Source organism: Patiria miniata, unplaced genomic scaffold (genome assembly GCF_015706575.1).
Source record: "Patiria miniata isolate m_02_andy unplaced genomic scaffold, ASM1570657v1 HiC_scaffold_5, whole genome shotgun sequence".
NCBI classification, from domain to species: domain Eukaryota; kingdom Metazoa; phylum Echinodermata; class Asteroidea; order Valvatida; family Asterinidae; genus Patiria; species Patiria miniata.
The window spans coordinates 41294664-41312994 of record NW_024037072.1 but is presented as its reverse complement, the minus strand read 5'-3'; the positions used below and the strand labels follow the sequence as shown (position 1 = coordinate 41312994).

The window sequence follows — 18331 nt, the reverse complement described above, 5'->3', positions numbered from 1 at the left end:
TGGTTGGCATTCAGATTTATCGCACAGTATCTTTATCGCTCAGGTTTCTAAACATAGCAGTAGGTACCATCGATATCAGAATTTTCAACAATCGATATATCACAAATCCAATATTGAGAATATTCGATATATCGATTATCCCATGTAAAAAGTTAAAGACTATAAAGATCACACTTTGATAAAAAAAAAAAAAAATTTAAACATTAAGTCCCAATTTTCCAAGGCTTTCTCTGGAGCAAATTGCTCAAACTTTTTACAACAAATCTCAACTAAGAGAGTTTTTCCAAAATAGTTTTACATTGGGGAAAATCGCAAATTCTAGGGAACGCAGAGCACAAAGCGACGCCGCTTGGCATTCGCAATGTTTTTATTTTGAGTCACAAGCACAAGTTGCCGCCGAGTTTTATTTCATTATACAGCAAACGATAAACACAAAGTATAAGCACAAATTTATGGAAGATTTATTGTGACGATAATCTGATGCATTTTCGATATTTTTGATATGATTCCTCAATATCGAAAATTTCGATATTTTCGATGTGATTAAAAAATTGCTATCGGCGATATCGACCTCAAAATAATATCGAATAATCGAGTAATATCGATATATCGACGGTGCTTACATAGCAGTTTCTCACTCCGCCTCAATATTTGTACACACGCAGTGTTAACTGGCTCAATGAAAGCAGCACATTGTACATTGTGTGATTGAAAATTATCCCGGTGGGTAGGTAGGAAAATAATTCTATTTTGTAACTTGTTTATGTTTGTCTGTTTGTCTTTTATACTAATTTTGTTTATTTTAGGATACCTATAACAGTATTCTGTTTGATTAACCTGTTTTAATTGTTTAATTAACCAATAACACAAAAAAGTGGCATAGGGAAGAATTTGTAATTTTCAAAATAAACTTTATTGTCAATTTTTGGCCAAATGTGGCAATGAAATGTTTGAGGTCGGCAATTTGGCCTAAAAAAATCCAGGAAGTTCAGGTTACAAACATAAAGAACACATTACGAGTTTAGAATTCTGTTAAAGCAAGCAGTGTAAACAGGTTCAATGCACAATGCCTGCTTTGTTCAATTCCTGCCTTCAAAGGACCAAACTGAGAAATCATCTGCTCACCTGTCATCCAGCGGGTGGATCCGTGGATGAGAGTCAGGGCAGCGACAGTTAGTTTGAGCGTGGACCTCTGGCAAGGATCCTGTGGCCAACTCAACAATCTCTCGGTTGGTCAGTGTCTCCGAGTATATGTAGAAATCTTGCATTCGCCCCAGGTACTGGTCTCCCCCTAATGAAAAGTGGAGAAAAAAAATGAATGTTTTGTTAAGAGGTTTCTTTAGAATTTGTGCCCAGAGGCGACGCTTGTGCAGAAATGTAAATGCTGGCCTTGCTGCACTTGGTTCTTGGCTTGAAATTACCATTTTTGAAAACAGAACATGAATAAAGTTTGAAATAAATTGCACTAGGGGAAGAAAGGAAAAAGGAAAACAACCTTCAAAAAACACTGACTGATAATGAACAATAAGCTGCTCTTATACCAACAACTTTAAGTTAAAGAAGAAATTGTGATGCTAAGGAGTTAACCGCTCATTTAAATCTTTTTAAATGCCTCCATGCCCCCCCCCCCAAAAAAAGTAAAGTGTTTTTTTACAGTTCATTAACCCTTAACTCACTGTAGCGCCCAAAAATGCCCTGCCTATTACTCACTGTAGCGCCCGAAACCACCAGAGCACCCTATGATTTCATTGATTTTTCAGAGAATAAACACAATGTAATACAGGTGCTAATGGGTAAATGGCAAGTAGTTTTAAAATGGTAACTACAATTTTCGAGGAGTCTCAACATGAAATAAACTTTGCCAAAAAAAGGTCCACTAGAATTCATTGCTCAACAAAAATCAGGCCCAAAAAATTCTTGGTCAAGAACCATATTGGTTTGGACAGCGAAATATTTTTATTCCAAACAAATTACAGAATCAAGCTCTCGCAAGAGTCAGTTGGATTCTGGACCTTGACAAAACCCACGGTGAATGAATTCCCAACCAGCTTGTCCAGTCCTTCGCGTTGAAGCAAAAAAGCTCCCCCAGAAAGTGTGCCATTTGAAATTCACATTATGACCAGCTGCTGTACCAGATGGGTGGATTTTAATTACATTCTTGTTTGACGATTGAATAATAATACGAATGGTGGACTCGATGATTTTAGGGTGTGTCCCAAAACAGGCTTAACTGTGATCGTAATGTCATATCACTAATACATGAAACATGAACGCAAACAATGATTTGCAAATATTTGAAAAAATAATAAGTTTATATTTTTCACAGCAACCTCTCTATGATCTGTATTGAACATTTAGGCATTCCTTTTGGAGATAACAGAAAAAAATAGTGACTAAGGCCAAAAAAAAAAAGATACTCGGTCTCTGGTCAGCGCGCGCGTCGATTTTAATCAGAATGCGCGTCAACTTTTTTTTTTTTCAAATTAACACGGAAGCTACAACAGCTATTGCTGCGCCTCCTCAAATTTTTGTACCAAGGAGCACCAAGGAATGGGGAAATTGCACCAAGGCAAATGATAAAGGGCACCAAGGCAAATTATGGAGGACACCAATGTATAATGAGGACACAAAAAAGCAAAATAGTACCCACTTTGTCTGTACAATACAAGCTTGAAAAAAAAAAGCCACCAAAAAAAAAAAAGAAACCGCGTCGCCACATCAATTCCGGAACTTCGGTCTGACCAAAGACCGACTATTTTATTTTTTTGGCCTAACATATATTTATGCAGCTTATTAATTCTCAATTTCAGATCTTCACTATGGATATCAGAAGTTTTGATAATCAATAAATTGACCACGTACATGTAATATCGATGAAAAACAAAACTAAAGGTTTCATGTTCATTTGAGAAAAATGAAGAAATAAGACATGTTCTATGTTCTTGGGCCAATACGCTTTGCAAAATGTATGCTTGAAATCCATCAGTAATGAGTTTTCCTCCGATAAAGGATACAAAATGGTGGCCAATATTCTGCTTCAGACTTCTCATCATTATTCAAGTTATAATCAACAATATCACAAAAAATAGTTTCATGCGCAATAATTGATTCATGCAGCAATGACAAGGAATGTACAATTGAACTATACGTACTTTTTCACTGCACATGATCACAAGTCACACAAGCTTGGCTATTAGGCCATCAGCCTGGGGGTTTGGTCGGTATCAAATGAGGGGAATAATGCTCAGAATTGTGATTTTTGGCAAGGTATCCACCCCTGTAGTTGGACAATATGTGATAGCATTGCAGCGGTGGCAGCTTTTTGGGTGCTATCCCTTTTTTTTTTTTTTTTAAACAATGGCGGCCAAAACATGCTTGTTACCGCATGTAATTAATCTGGTAACAAGCATATTGGCGGCCATTTCGAAAAATAAAAATTGAAAGTGATAACACCCAAAAAACTGCCACCGCTCACACTGCAAAGCTATCACACATTTTCCAATTCTAGATGTGCTTACCTTGTCAAAAATCGCTTTGAGCATGGCTCCTTTTGGTCATTTGATACCAGTGGCCCAATTTTTGGACCAAAGCTGATAGCCTATATGAATCAAAATTCTGAATTTTGCTTTCTATCTACACGAGGCTGAACATACATGTAGTATGTTTGTGGCAGTGTAGTGTGTTTGTGGTACTGAACAACCCATGAAAAGTTTCTGTTGGCTTGCCGTCATTTAGAAAAAAATCAGGAAATGTAGGTGATTTCCAATGATCAGTCAATTGACTGATCGTTGGATATAAGGAGTTTTATTGACAAAATCATAATTCGTGATGAAAAGGTTGTGCATAATTTTCAATGTTTTCACAAAAAGTGTAATATCCACTGAGCTCAAACGCCAACAGGTTAGGTTTTGAACATTCTGCTTTGAATTTTTGAGTGACGTTATTAAATTGAAAACAAACAAAATGCATGAAAAGCAAAAAGATCCTATATGCCTTTTAGCAAGCTTCAGTTTCTGCAGCAGTCTGGTTTTAAAGGTAGAGTCCATCATTTGTAATTTGTGTATTATGTTCGTTTGAATCAACCAAAGCGCTCAAAATCTAAAGAAGGGTGCTGAACAACTAACCTGATGAAGTTTTAGCTCAGTGAATGCTGTATATTCTAAGAAAACAATATTCTAGGATCTCAATTTCGAATCAAAAGTTGCTGAGTCATGTTCTGAGTTGCACCCGAAATCAGCGCCTGGGAAACGTTCTCATTCAGCCGACTGCAGCTACGTGAGGTCACGCACTGAAATGACGAATTATAGCAACTGTGCGCACGTTAAAAACGAACTACTAACAAAAATTTCCAAGAATGCATGTTAAGACGCATCATTGGAATGGCTCTCTTTCATTGATTCTTCAAAATGACAGCTTGCCAGAAAGAATAATTTTACAGGGAGTTTAGTCTCATTATTATCTTTAAAGGGAATATACAATTTGCAAACATCGAAAAATAAAACCACCAAGTTTTTACGAAATACCTTACTAGGATGTTGGTAAATGACAGTCTAAAGCACCCTGTAATATTATGGCACCTGGTGTGAAGTCATTTTCAAGAAAATGGCATTTTTGTATCTGTTTCCAGCGGTGGTCGGCCGACCACCGTTGGAAAAACCCAACTATTGTGCAACTACTGCTCAAAATTTACCATTTTTTATTCAGTTCAAATTTTGTTTGGTATTGGTTACATGTTCATGAACGGGTGCAGGCCAGCTAGACTTGTTCCCTTACCTTACAATTTTCCGGCATCTGGAAATTGATCCATTTCATCTTTAGTGGAGTCAGGGAACCAGACTACTGGAACGTTTGTTGTTTTTCTTGGTTTTTCCAGCATTTTCGAAGAAAAAACTTCAAACATTTCAGTGTAACAAAATTTGATCTATTATACTAACCCCTCAAATAGTTCATTTCTGAAAATTACAGCAAAAGCCAACGATGTACATTCCCTTTAAACCAAGTATGATTTTCAACAATAATCAATGATGGACTATAGCTTTAACGTACCTGTAATTCTCTGTCCAACTCTAGTTTGTGCATTGCTCTCATCATACATCTGCCCCTGTAAGGTCTGCGTTTCCAGTGCTGTGCCATCTGCCGCCAGGCCATTGACGAAAAAACTGAGTTTTGTGTCATACACCTTGAAGACAGTCGGAGAGATACATAAAACAAATTTAATATGAGAACTCACGAAGTCAGAACTACTACTGCGACTGACTTGTAAAAATGATTTTCTTCTCAGTATTAATGTTTGATCTGCTAATTAGAATTTCCATATTATTTTTGTCTAAAAAGCCAACTATTTTTTCTAGATTTTGTTTTTTAATGAGACATCGAAGAAGCGACGTTTTGTTATTGAATATTTTTCACAAAATTTGAATCATTAGCTGCCAGAAAAAATACTTGGCTCTTGCAGGGCGGGTTCATTTGCGTGCAATATGAAGCCTTTTTTTTCAGAGGGTTGCAGATGCGGAATAAAGTAGGGTTTTTTTTTTGTTAAAACAAAACATAAAAATTGAAATTTGTAACGAGAAAACACTCTATTTTTTGAAGAGCACAAGGGTATGCAAGTTGCAACTTTAAATGCCATGTACAACAGCTATGCTTGAAGTTATGTGTCCACTGCATGATTCAATGGAACACATCCCTGGATCATTTTTTTATAATAAAAAAAGAAATGTGATTTTCAATGAAAAAAAATAACTCATCATGACACTACTTCTTTCTTCATAATTATAAACGCTGGGATCATGGTCAGTCCTTTCAAAATTTTTGGAAAAAATGCATGCATGCATACTTAAACTGTGAAACCTTTCCAATTTGATTAGGAAATATTTCTAATAGTAAAAGTTGCAAAATACACACACACAATGCAAAAAAATATCAACAATAAAGTTTGCAAAATAATAGAAAATAAATTTGAAAGCTCAACTGCTACACCCAACAGTTTAGGGTCGGTTGGTTAATCGGAAAACATCGTTATTTGTATTTTTGCCAGGTTACTGAAAAAACATATGATATGCAGAAAAATGTGGGGAGAGTTTTGAAAACATACCAGCAGAATGCTGATCATCAACACAAATACCTTTCTTTAATGAGCGAACAGCTAGCTTCTAAGAACATCTAGCTTATGCCCCAGTTACACATTCACGGTAGAGATTCACAATCGAGATTCGTGGAGAAATCGACTTTCTCAGAATGCATTACGGTTTGTCAGGAATATGGACTGATTGTTGAAAAATATTGACGGCATTACTAAGGCCAAAAAAAAAAAGTCTCCGGTTTCTGGTATGGAGCTTGCCCAAAAAGTGGTGCGGTGACGCGGCTTTTTTTTTTTTTTTTTACCCGATTTTTTTGCTTCAAATGTCGGCTGATGACTGCAAATGGTGCCCGACTAAACTTAGTGCAAATATATGGGAGTCCAGAGATGCCACATAAAGCTTATGCTCGACCATAACCCAATCTAAAAACACGTTAAAATTGTGCAGCAGCAGGATTCCAGTCAAACCAGTGAGTTTGGCGGTTTTGAGACATCATCTTTCATTGAAAAAAAAACTTTTTCATTTTGCCGACGCACATGGCTAAGGCGACGCGTGCGCATACCAGAAACTGGAGACTTTTTTTTTTGGCCTAAGAAGAATGACGTTAACGCCACGGTTGTCTGCGATTGAGCCATGGATGACCAAGGTTCTCCTATGAATAAAGCATATATATTCGTAGCACATTGTACAACCTCAGCAGTATGCTATATTCAGGCATATCCGTAAGACATCCGTAGCAAATTCGTAGAGATTTTTACCGAGAGTGAGTTACTAATCTCCAAGAATATGTACCAATAGCCACGAATAACACTACAAATCAGTACGGTTGTCCTACAGATGTCCCACGGTTGCACTACGGACTGATTTTCATGATGATTCACCACAGAAGTTTGGAACAGTTTGAAACTTCCATAGCCCCTGCACAAATGTTTCAGAGGCAACAGTGACGTGGGTTCGAGCTTGGGCGCGGACACTTGTGCCCTTAAGCAAGGCACTTAACCATTATTGCTTCGTCCTTTGGATGGGACGTAAAGCCGTAGGTCCCGTGTGTTGTATAATGTTTAATGCACGTTAAAGAACCCAGTACACTTATCGCTAAGAGAAGGGGTTCGCCCCGGTGTTTCTGGCAGTGCGATTATCTTCAGCCATGAAGTCTGCACTTGTAAGGAAGGAAGGAAGGAAATACTAAGATGACGGACAACCACGGAGGTACTAAAGATGAATACGGTGCTCCCACGGTCCATCAACAATTTTAAACGGTGGATATCCGTAGCTCCAAACCGTGAATGTGTGACTGGGGCTTTAGAACTAGCCCTATTGGATTGTTGTCACTGAATACTCTACCTGAACGGCCAAGTGCGTCCACTGTGTTGGGGAGATGTCTGCCTGTGCACTTATTAGATATGCAGTGTCTGGACTCGTCCTATACTCAAAGGCTATCATGGTCTGCGATACAAGCAATGTGTAAATAATTCTGCCTGTCAGGCTTGATCGCTTCTCCAGTAGAGTGCTAGAGTCAAAGTGGGAGAAAGTGAAAGAAATGTCAACAATTGTTTGGAAATGAAGACTTTCAAAAGATTCTTCCTTGTCATAGACTTGGGTTCCAGCTCTAAAGATCACAGTTCACGGTTTCTCGTATTTTAAAACTAGAATACTGAAAGTTATTGGGTTGCATTTGTTCACTTGGAACACTTTTCTGTAGCAGCCACAATGGATTCAATTTGTACCCAACATTTCTAAAGAAAAGAGATTTTGGTGATTTCTAATAATAGGAAGAAATATTTCAATTTTTTTTAAAAAGCAGAAAAAAATTAGACAACTGAGGAAGAAAACTAAATATGCAGTGGACAATGGACCCCTTCAAAATATGCCAGGGAAAAAAATTAACAAACATGACTTTGCGAAATAACAGTAATCATAATTTGAAACTGTCAAAAACTTTTCGTAGTGTCTATCGTTTAAAAGACAGCTGTGAAGCAATTTTCAAATACTATCATTACGGTATTGTAAAAACACAATGGGAATGTATAGGGGGTACACAACCAACATGACCAACCAGATTACTTCGGTAGTTCCAGTGGATAAATGCTCAGCAAGCATGCAGCAGGTCCCGGGTTCGATCCCGGTTCGCACTGCCCACATTTTTTTTTTTCTTTCAAATAGTTTTCTTTAATTTGATGTTTTTTAATCGAATCATCCTTTAATTTAGGTACAGTTCACTTTCTTCTTTAAAATCAGAGGCTTTGGATGATTTTTTTAAAAAGGGAAATAAAATCTGAGAACTCGCGAACTTTTCGGTTAATTGTCAGGTTCCGGCAGCCAAAAATCCTGACATAGCAGTTGGAAATCGCGCTATGGCTGCCGTGATGATACCAACGCGAAACCTTTTTGCATCCGTACGTTTTTCAAGTGTACCGCTTAAAAATAGTTGATTTTGAAAAACATTCAAAGTTTGTCAATTAACAGTTTGGCAAAATAAAGTACAAAATTATAAAGTGTGCCGCAACTGGAAAGTCTACCAATTTTTTATTTTAAAGACTGATAAGTGATATGACGTTTGATGGGATGATTCCCCCCCCCCCCCCCATTCATACTCACCCTTCTTGAGTTTGAGATGGATCTGGTTTCAACCAGACAGACATTGTAAACCTTCCATTGCTCCCAACGGTTGGCACAACTCCCGGGGAAATGAAGCAACCAGCATCAAAGATATGGGAAGTGGACCCGGCCAGTGACAAGGGCCGAACGTCCAGGGAATCTCGCCTGATGCAGGGGGAAGCAGGCGACAAAATCGGGGTAGGGGAAGGAGAGCTAGTCCTACTCGGGCACCCCTGTGAGCAAATAGTCTGGTGGCACGTCGTGACCGAGGAAGCTAAAGTTGAACTCCGGCAAAACGCCGTGGTGAGCAGCCCGCCCGTCGACGGGCTGTACCCGCAGGTGCCGATTGCAGGCGCGGTGGAGATTGGCTTCCGCTCGGCCGCGTTGATCAACTGCGGAAAAACTCCTTGACAAACGGCAGGGTTTAGGTGGCTCAAAAACACGATTAAGAAAATTCCAGCACCAGTTAGTGCAGACGGAAGTCTGCTATTAATCCACACACACGAAGCCATGGTTAATAAATCCACGTTGTGAGTCTTTTCAATGCAGTACAAAAACTTTCACTTTTGTAGATTTCGAACGTTTGAAATCGTGTAACTGGAAGTCGCCATTTTGTTTTCGCACCCGTAGCCAACGTGCACGGCGTCCGTTGCAACCAATGGCGTCACTGCATTCCTTCGTTGTGTTGCAGGGTGGTGGTGTCAAATTTCTCTCGCGTTTGTCTTTTCACTGCTGACTGCTGTGTAACCATGGTGAGATAAAGTGGGAGATAACAACAAAGAAACGATTTACATCAAGATAAATTGCCATCATCCAGTGGAAAAAAAACTAGGAACTAGAGCATTAACCTCAATCTTGATTAAATGAAACAATGCCCAGTGTTTATATCCTGTATCGATATACATGATATACTTTTTCCATCAGTTGCAATGAAAATCTGGTATGTCCGACATATATCCTACCTGTTAAACCATTGAACCTATAACAATGAACTCTCAAACGAAAATAATCATCAGGGCAAGCAGTAATAAACATCACAGCTGAAAACACGATCATCCGACGGCTCTGGAATTTCACTTTTGTCGGCTTGATTGCGTTTGAACTCGGACCTTTGTTCATTGTCATGTTAATTTCGTGGGTATTGCAGGTGATTCAGTCACAGAGCTACCGCGACCCACCCAGCCAATACTTTTATTGCTGTTCCCCCCGCTGGGATGTGCACGCTGGGACGACATCCAGTTGGAGTAATTCATTTTATTGTAGTTGCAGGAGTGAATGGATTTGTTTTAATTAAATGACGGTACACCTGCTGATAAATATCATTTTCGGAAATTCCCGAGCAAACTGATTTTGTTCTTTGAAAGACGGCGAAAATTTGGTATACATGTATCTTTTTTTAGGCCGTAATTAACAAACCCAGTCGGGAGAGGGCGAAATCCACTGTAGCGACATCTTTTACTGAAGAAAAATGTCTATCTAAAGACCCCTCGGAACATAGCAAAATAACCGTACAACTTCCATCAGAAGTGGCAATATCTTGTATTTATAACAACGACTGGGTTGTAAGCAAGCCTTAAATTTTAGCCTAGCGTCCACCATTCATCACCCATATAATTGTCTCCTTAAAAGTTAATGTATTCATATTTTGTTGATACGCGTAGCCACCGTACTTTTGTATCTTATTTTTTCAATTTTCACCTTAAAATTCGGGTGCCTGAACATCTGTAATGGCGTCCCTAGCGTGACGTTTCTCCCGATTTTCCTCATGACGGTGTTGCCAAAACACCTGGTTGACGAACTTCAAATTCATTCAGTTAAATACCGGTGTGTTATTACTTTCACAACACGTGTTGAACTTGTGAACAATTAAGTATCATGAAATGTATTCCGAAATTAAAAAAAAAAAAACACGGTGGCGTCCGGAAATTGGGCACAAAATCGGCCGAGTGTTCCCTATCGTGGTGCACTTAAACAAATCTCAGAAATTCCTAAGTGGACACTATTTTTAGAATTTCTTCAAAGTTGACAAATTCTGATAAACCATTGTTATCTCCAACCACTTATCCAAATACATGTTTGTCAGAACATTTTTTAAATTTTTTTTTAAGGGGGGTTGCATTTTAAAAAGGGTTCCCTGCCAACTTCAAAATAAAATCTTTTCTCTTGGTGTATACGTGCTTTTTGGGTGGGCACCTTGAAAAATAGATTTATAAAATTGAATTGATATTTTTGGCATTACATTAGTTATGAGCTTTCCAATGAGATATCGCGCAAAAAAAATCTGCCCATGACAAGTAGTCAATCAATTAATTTCAATTTAATTCCAAATTCGTTCTGAATAGTGTGCGAAATTTCTGAACTGGAGCGCGCCATTTAAAACCAATTTTGAAAACTGTAGGCTCCTATAAAGGCCTGCAAAAACAAACTAGCAAATTTATTTTACATTCTTCTTTGGATTTTAAATTGTGCTATTATTGGAATCGAACAAAATGCATGAAAAGCAAAATGAACGATCCTATACGCCTTTGAGATTTGCAATGAGTAGATAAACTCAAAGTATACGAGCAGATTTCATGGAATTTCACTTACTGTGAAATTTGACATAAAACGTCTTTTCCATCCGGCAAGGCACCAGAAACAAAAACAATCAAAGTGTGCCACGTTAGGGGACATCTAAGAATATAAAGCCACACTTAAAGACGCATTCCTCGTCTAGTTTCAAGTTTTATTCCGAAAAAAAAAATAGATTCCATTTCTCAATTGATATTTTTCTAGCAATACAAATTCTGCACTGAACATTGAGGTTTCTGCCTGAAATGACATCATATTGTTGCTCACGAATATGGAAATTGTCATAAACACCAAAAAGGCACCAAAATATCCCTTAAAAATTGCCTTTTCAAGGAATGCATAAAAAAATTACATTACGTGAGCCGTTTAAGGTTTGCGGCTTATCGTTGGACTGTTGGGGGTAAACGTCTTTCCCAAAAATGTTGCTTAATTATAGTACACCAAACCTCGATCTCTGACAACTCTGATCTCTATGGAAAGTTAAGCAAAGTTGTGCAAAATTAAAGTGTAGAAATCGAAATCGTAGTAGATTTTAAAAACCACACCCACTCATCCATGCAGTTTCTTTTTTATCCATCTTGTGTGATGGAATATTTTGCTGGCGGAAAAACTGTGGGAACTACATCGTATGCTATTATGAAGAGCCAACAAATTTTACAGCCATCAAAAAATATCCTTCCCAAAGAAAAGAGGATTGAGACACGCATGTGTGACGTCCGTATATATACGGCCTGAAATCCCGGCCGAAACTGTTATGTTTTGGATTGTTTACTTATCCTATTTCAAAGGCCTGGTTGAAAGAAAACTAACCCCTACTGTCTTACCAATTTCGAGAAAAGACGAATAAACCGGTGTTTACATCGGAAGCGGCGGACATTAGGGACCATTAGAAAACGGTGCAGATAGGGGATGCGTGTGCAGCTCGGAAAAACTGTGGATGACGTCATCATTTTGTGAGGTAAATTTCAAGGTACTCGCACGGCGTGTCTGCATCGCACGTCAAAATGGTAGGTTCACGTATGGATTTTCCTCGATAAATCACGGCAAAAATAGTTATCTTATGAACTCCCAAATTTTACGAATTTCAGTTATAGTGTGCATACGTAAACCCGTGTCCATTCAATGTACGCCCAGTTTTTAATGGATGGTTGTGTGGACGTTTACTGTTAAATGCTCTTTCTAATTGCCATCGTTTTGTTTAAAACGCGTTTTGTAGCCAATTAGGCGCATTCGAGGACGTAATATCCCGTTAAAGGGCTCATGCAATGTATTTGTTTTAATGCAAAACAATGCAAAATCCGTGAAAATACACCTTTTTATCCAATCAAACCCCATTTTCAATTTTCGTTTTACCATTTTCGAGGGTATTTTGGTGCCTTTTTATTTGTTATGCTAATCCGAATGTCCGTATTCCTGAGCAATAGTGTGATGTAATCTCAAGTATAGAAACCTCAATGTTACGGCTATTTCAGCACCAAAAGTTGTAAATTTTCTTGATTCAATGTGTATCAGTTCATGGCAGTACGCCAATGAGCAAACCATCACAACTGTTTTCAATGAGCATTTTTTTTGGGGGGGGGGGTTACAACTAGAACAGAAAATCCCTGAGCTTAACAGAGTCTTCCTGAAATGACATCACAGCAACAGCGCCCTCAGTTGTCCGGAAAAACATGGAAAATGTTTAAATGTTGAAAATAGTGCTCTTTTTTAAAAAACCACCAATTTCACACATCTCAAAGGAGTAGAAACTTGCACAAAATATGTTTCTAAAAACAACTCATTTCATGGACCTTTGTGCAGATTGAGTACTGCGCAGTCATAAGCATTTCAGTGTGTCATTTCCCTCCCCTCTACTAGCTTCGGGGTGCTGACCGAGCAGTAAATGTCACCACGAGAATATCTTCTTGCTCTGGATGTTTAAAGTTCAAGCCTTTCCAAGTCAGATCTTGAAAGTTCAAACTCTCTCATTTTAACTTTAATCTTTAATTGCACCAACGTATTTCCTTTACAATTAAAAAAAAATACATTTTGAACAGATAAGCCAAGAAATCACTGACCGAATTCAGTAAGGAAACTTCCTCCATGCCCTAGATGTTTAAAGTTCAAACCTTTAAAAGTGGGGTCTTGAATGTTCAAAATTTCTCTTTTTAACTTTAATTGCACCAACGTATTTCCTTTTCAATATGTCTATAAAAATATTTAACCTTTTGAATAGAAATAGGCAAGAAATCACTGACAGAATTCAGTCAAATGTCACGACGAAAACTTCCTCCATATCCTGGATTTTGAAAGTTCAAACCTTTACAAGTCGGATCTTGAAAGTTCAAAATTTCTCATTTTAACTTTAATTGCACCGACGTATTTCCTTTTCTCAATTTTTATTAAATTATATCTTTCATTTGACTAGATAAGCCAAGATGTCACTGACCGAATTCAATCAAATGTCATCTGGAGAACTTCCTTCACGAGCCGGATTTTAAAAGATCAAACATTATAGGCCGATTTGACATGTTTTGCCTCTACCACAGTTAGTATAAAAACTCAACTCAAACCTTCTCAGAGGTTAAATCCAAAGGGGCAGCACCAAGCAGATCAGTCAAACTAGAAAGTTGTCTGCGAAAAAAAACCCCAACCAGTTCAACTACAGAGCTCATCTGATAAGAACGACAACAATGGCATTGAAGGTAAGAGTTCGTCAGTTTTTAAAGATTTGATTCTTTTAAAGATGACTTAGTATTGTATTTTCAAGTTTCATCCTGGAAGGAAACACCCCGATTTCTAGTTGAAGTTGCTTTTTTGACCTAGCGATGTAAAATTACGAGTATTTACTCTTGAATTACACATCGAACGAAAATAGTTTGGCCAAAGTTAACTTATGGAAGGACCATGCGATTTAGAGTCAGAAGCACTCTAACTTTTCATATTGAAATGCTTTAAAAAAAAATGCTTTTAAAGGGAAGATACAACATTTGCAAACATCAAAAAACGAAATGATCAAATTGTCATGAAATAAATTACTGGATTGATCGGGAATGACAGTCTAAAGCATCCTGTAAAGTTGTGGCTCCTGGTGTGCTGACATTTTCGAGAACAAACTTGTATTTTTCCAACGCTGGTCGGCCGACCAGCGTTGGAGAAAACTGGCTTTTTTCAAAAAGTGCGCCTACTTTTTCATATTTAGTTTGTCTGCATTTTCGTTGCAATTGATTACACACATGTGAAGGGGTACCAGCCTGCTACACTGTTTTTCTGATCTTACAATTCCCCAAAGTCTATAAATTGTTCCGTTTCATCGTAAGTGGGGTCAGGGAACCAGACAACAAGAATATGTTTGGTTTTCTTGGTTTTTCCACCATCTACGAACCCACAACGTGAAACAAGTCGGTGTAACAATATTTGCTATAATCCTCCAAATCCATTTATTTATGAAAATTGCATGCCAAAAGCAAATGTTGTACATACCCTTTAAAAGGATCACTTCAGTCGAAACTCGAGTGAAGACTCGAAAACAGTGCAACTGAATGCATTTCATGCTTTTTATTGTCTTGTCCTAGTTTCGCTTGAATAGAGTGAATTTTCATTCTTTGGAAATAAGAGAGCTAATACAAATTCGAATTAATTGCAGCCCGCAAATGATCCAGTTCTCACACGGTAGACAGGTTCCCGACCCTACGCGCGCGAAGACAACCCAAACTAAAAAGCTTTTTTTTCCCAGAGGGTTGCAATCACTAAAATAGAAGAAGAAAATAGAGTTCCGTTAAAATGAACATGCAATTTAAAATTCGTTATGAAAAAAATCGGTGTTTTACGACAAAAACATGGCAGCTATATTGACCAGTCAACAGCTTTGGCCGAATTTCTGTTTCAAACGACTTCGCAACTTCTAAATGCAACTTGGCTGGCACGCCGGGCTTGTAAACTTTACATTCACGGATACATTAGACGTTCGTTGTGAGGCCCTGCAACACGTGAACGTCTGGTTCTTAGACTATTGAGCATGAAAGTAAAAGGAGCGGCACGCGGAGAGCGTTTTCTTCTGCAAACCAAGTAGAAACGCTTGCCATGGGTGAAACGTCATGATTAAACAAATATATCATGTCACTTGATTTGAAACTAACTCCGAAGCAATGTGGCAGAGTGGTTAATGCCAGCAAGCTAACCTTTTTTGCCCTTTTACACAAAATGTTAATTTTCTTTCTTTAAGCTTGATTGATCAAATCCTAGTTTCAATAAATAAATGTTCCCTTTTATTTCCGTTTCATAAGTGGCTCTGGACAAAATGTAATGTTTCAATGGGAAGTTTTTAATGGGGTAGTCCAAGAATCATTCCGTTTACAACTGTCACAATCGCCTTGGTGGGGGCAAGCTTATTGTTGGTGCCCAGGCGGATTGTGGGTGCATTTTCTTTGAAAGCCCACTGACCCAACGATAATTTACGGCCACATTTAGGGTTTCTTCTCTTTCCTTAGGCCTACTCTTCAACATATTCCGAAATCTTTAGCACATTCCACTTTTTCTCATAACGAATTTCAAATTTGTATGTTTTTATTACTAGTAAAAGTAAAAGGCACGTACCTTTTTGCCCTATTTTTTTAACCTTCTGAGAATACGCTTTTATTTTGGGTTGCCTTTGCTCCCATAACGCACAGAAAAGATTGGCTTGAATCAGAGTTGTAATGACTCGAGGCAATGACTGGACTTGAGTCCGACTCGAGTCACAAAAATCAGTGACTCGTTTAAATCTGGCTTGAATTATTGCCGGGCTGCAAATAATCCGAAAAGTGTAGTTGATGTAGGCCACTTAGCTTGAGAGCTCGATTGGCTGGCAACGTGGTCGACAGCCAATCAGTTAGCTAGTCGACTGGAGAGCTGATCAATTACTCATTGTTTAGAATTTATCCTTGATTGCATATTTATTTAGCCAAACAAACAATATCTGGTTTTCCAAATAATAGGTCAGACGTGAACATTCTGTTCTTCCGATGATTGTAATGCTGCTGATATCAAGCAGTCACTGTCAACGTGATTCGGAGACTACAGGACAACCAACAGTCTCATCAAGTTGCTGCAGTGCTTGCCTTCCAGGCCACCCTGGGGTACCTGGGATCCCAGGAAATCCGGGGGGAATCGGAGTTCAAGGACCTCTTGGCCCCAAAGGTGACCCCGGGTATGGCCTCGCTGGACCCAAGGGAGAGACCGGCGAACAGGGACGGAAGGGGGATCAAGGCGAGCCAGGGATGCAGGGACCTTCGGGGAAGCTGGGACCTGCAGGTCGCAAGGGAGACATCGGTGAGGGGCAGAAAGGTGACCAGGGGGAGCCAGGGCTCGAGGGACCGCAAGGTCCCCCGGGTGAAACGGGGCAGAAGGGACAACCGGGAGAAGCTACCCTTGTGACACCCACAGCGCCCTCTGCCGTCGCATTCAGCGCTTATCGCACAGCAAGTGTCACCGGCGGCACTGGCGATGTCATCATCTTTGACAACATCATGACGAATATCGGAGACAGGTACGATTCGCAGTCGGGCGTGTTTACATGCTCACAACCTGGAGTCTACTTTTTCACGACCAGTTTTCTTAGTTTGAACACAGCAACGCGGCCTCATGTACAGCTAAGAAAGAACGGTGCGCTTGTCTTTTCGATTCATGACAGTCATGCCAATTATTACCACCAGTCCAGCAATTCGGCAGTCCTTATCTTGGCTACGGGAGACAGAGTCTGGCTTGAGTTTGGCAGCGGTAGCAGAGGTATTTACAGCAGTTCACAAAGATATGCTTACTTCTCTGGCTTTTTGATCCATGCAGTGTAAAGCCAAAATTTGGGAAACCTAATGTGAACCCCCCTGTTTCGTTTAGTGTGATCAATAGGGTGATTCTTTCCTGAAATTAATACATGTTATTGCTTGCGCTCGGCAATAGGCCTTAGGCCAAAACAAAATTGTTCTGCTTCAGGTTACCCTACATACCCTTCTTTGATACCCCTTCCCTAATTTGTATTTGGGGAAAATGAGGGAAAAAACCCGAAAATCTTCAATTACTACCTTTTACCCTCTCCATTATGGTCGTACACATTTTTTTTATATACATACCTACCCTATTTTAGAATGCCATGTAATCGGAAACAGAACTATTTTTTTTTTTGCCTAATGAAACAATTAAGTATTCACTACAGTTCCGCCAGGTAATTTTGTAACTTCTCTGACTTTATTATCCTTCCGTACCTCAGTCAAAACAAATCCATTTTAATTTTTCCAAATCAAGCTTGTAACATTTCCAATTTTTGTTTACTTTATGATATATATTTGCTTTGTCATTGTACTTTTGTTCATTTGTTGGCCGAATAAATATTAATTAATAATAATAATTATAATAATGTTGAAGCTGTATCTGCATGGGCGTCTGCAATATATATGACAAACGCTACATTACTTTTCCACCAAACTAACATTATTAGTTGTATTTTGACGTAGCCTATATCATTTAGATATAATGTTTAATTACATATTGATATGACAATATAAGAACATGATCAGTAGAGGTAGTCAAGTCGAGAGAAATGTTTTTACGTTTCCCTCTTCATGCACTGAATAAAGTATTCGATTCAGTATCTGATAATTGTGTCCCCTTTAAAATATACTTTATTTTGTTCGAATACAGGCCTACCACCAGGCGCGGTTCTAGAACCGATATTGGGGGGGGGGGGGGGGGGGGGGGGGGCAGGGTGGATCCAGAATTTTTTCCAGGGAGGCGTGCTGAAATGTAGACCGCTTATTTTCTCCGGACACTTACGCCTCCGAAAATCAAAAGGTGTGTGGGTGGGTAAGTGTGGGTGTGTGTGTGTGGGGGGGGGGGGGGGGGGGGGGGGGGGGGGGGAGGGGGGGGGGGGGCTCATGCAATATTTTCAATGGGGAGCGCCAATACAATCCTAAAATCATTCACACTATATTAACTACAAATGCACCCTTGTCACGACTATTTCTTTAGGGGGAGACCGTTCGCATGTACATCTTAATCCTTCTTTTTGCTAATGCCTTTTGTTTTACGGAATTTATTTTTTTTTTGGGGGGGGGGCTTCGAATACAGGC

The 18331-nt window shown here is 39.0% G+C and overlaps 2 protein-coding genes across 2 annotated transcripts in view; one reads left to right on the top strand and one right to left on the bottom strand.

Annotated features, from left to right (window-relative positions):
* The window catches only part of LOC119741066 (usherin-like), a 99435-nt gene extending 89643 nt beyond the window's left edge, over nt 1-9792 (bottom strand). The window contains exons 1-5 of the mRNA XM_038216716.1: nt 9641-9792; nt 8679-9417; nt 7425-7590; nt 5047-5179; nt 1126-1291 (exon numbers count right to left, since the gene is read on the bottom strand). Coding sequence (XP_038072644.1) covers nt 1126-1291; nt 5047-5179; nt 7425-7590; nt 8679-9190 — 977 coding nt within the window. The 5' untranslated portion in view covers nt 9191-9417; nt 9641-9792. The remainder of the gene's footprint in view (nt 1-1125; nt 1292-5046; nt 5180-7424; nt 7591-8678; nt 9418-9640) is intronic.
* A 6417-nt stretch (nt 9793-16209) lies between these two features.
* Nucleotides 16210-17315, top strand: LOC119740434 (collagen alpha-1(X) chain-like). Its single transcript, XM_038215746.1, has one exon. The coding sequence runs from the start codon at nt 16232-16234 to the stop codon at nt 17054-17056; it is 825 nt and encodes a 274-aa protein (XP_038071674.1). The 5' UTR covers nt 16210-16231; the 3' UTR covers nt 17057-17315.
* Nucleotides 17316-18331: the final 1016 nt, after the last annotated feature.

Bases quoted from the DNA above. Each gene is read 5' to 3' on its own strand.
- LOC119740434 (XM_038215746.1), top strand. From the start codon at position 16,232: ATGATTGTAATGCTGCTGATATCAAGCAGTCACTGTCAACGTGATTCG.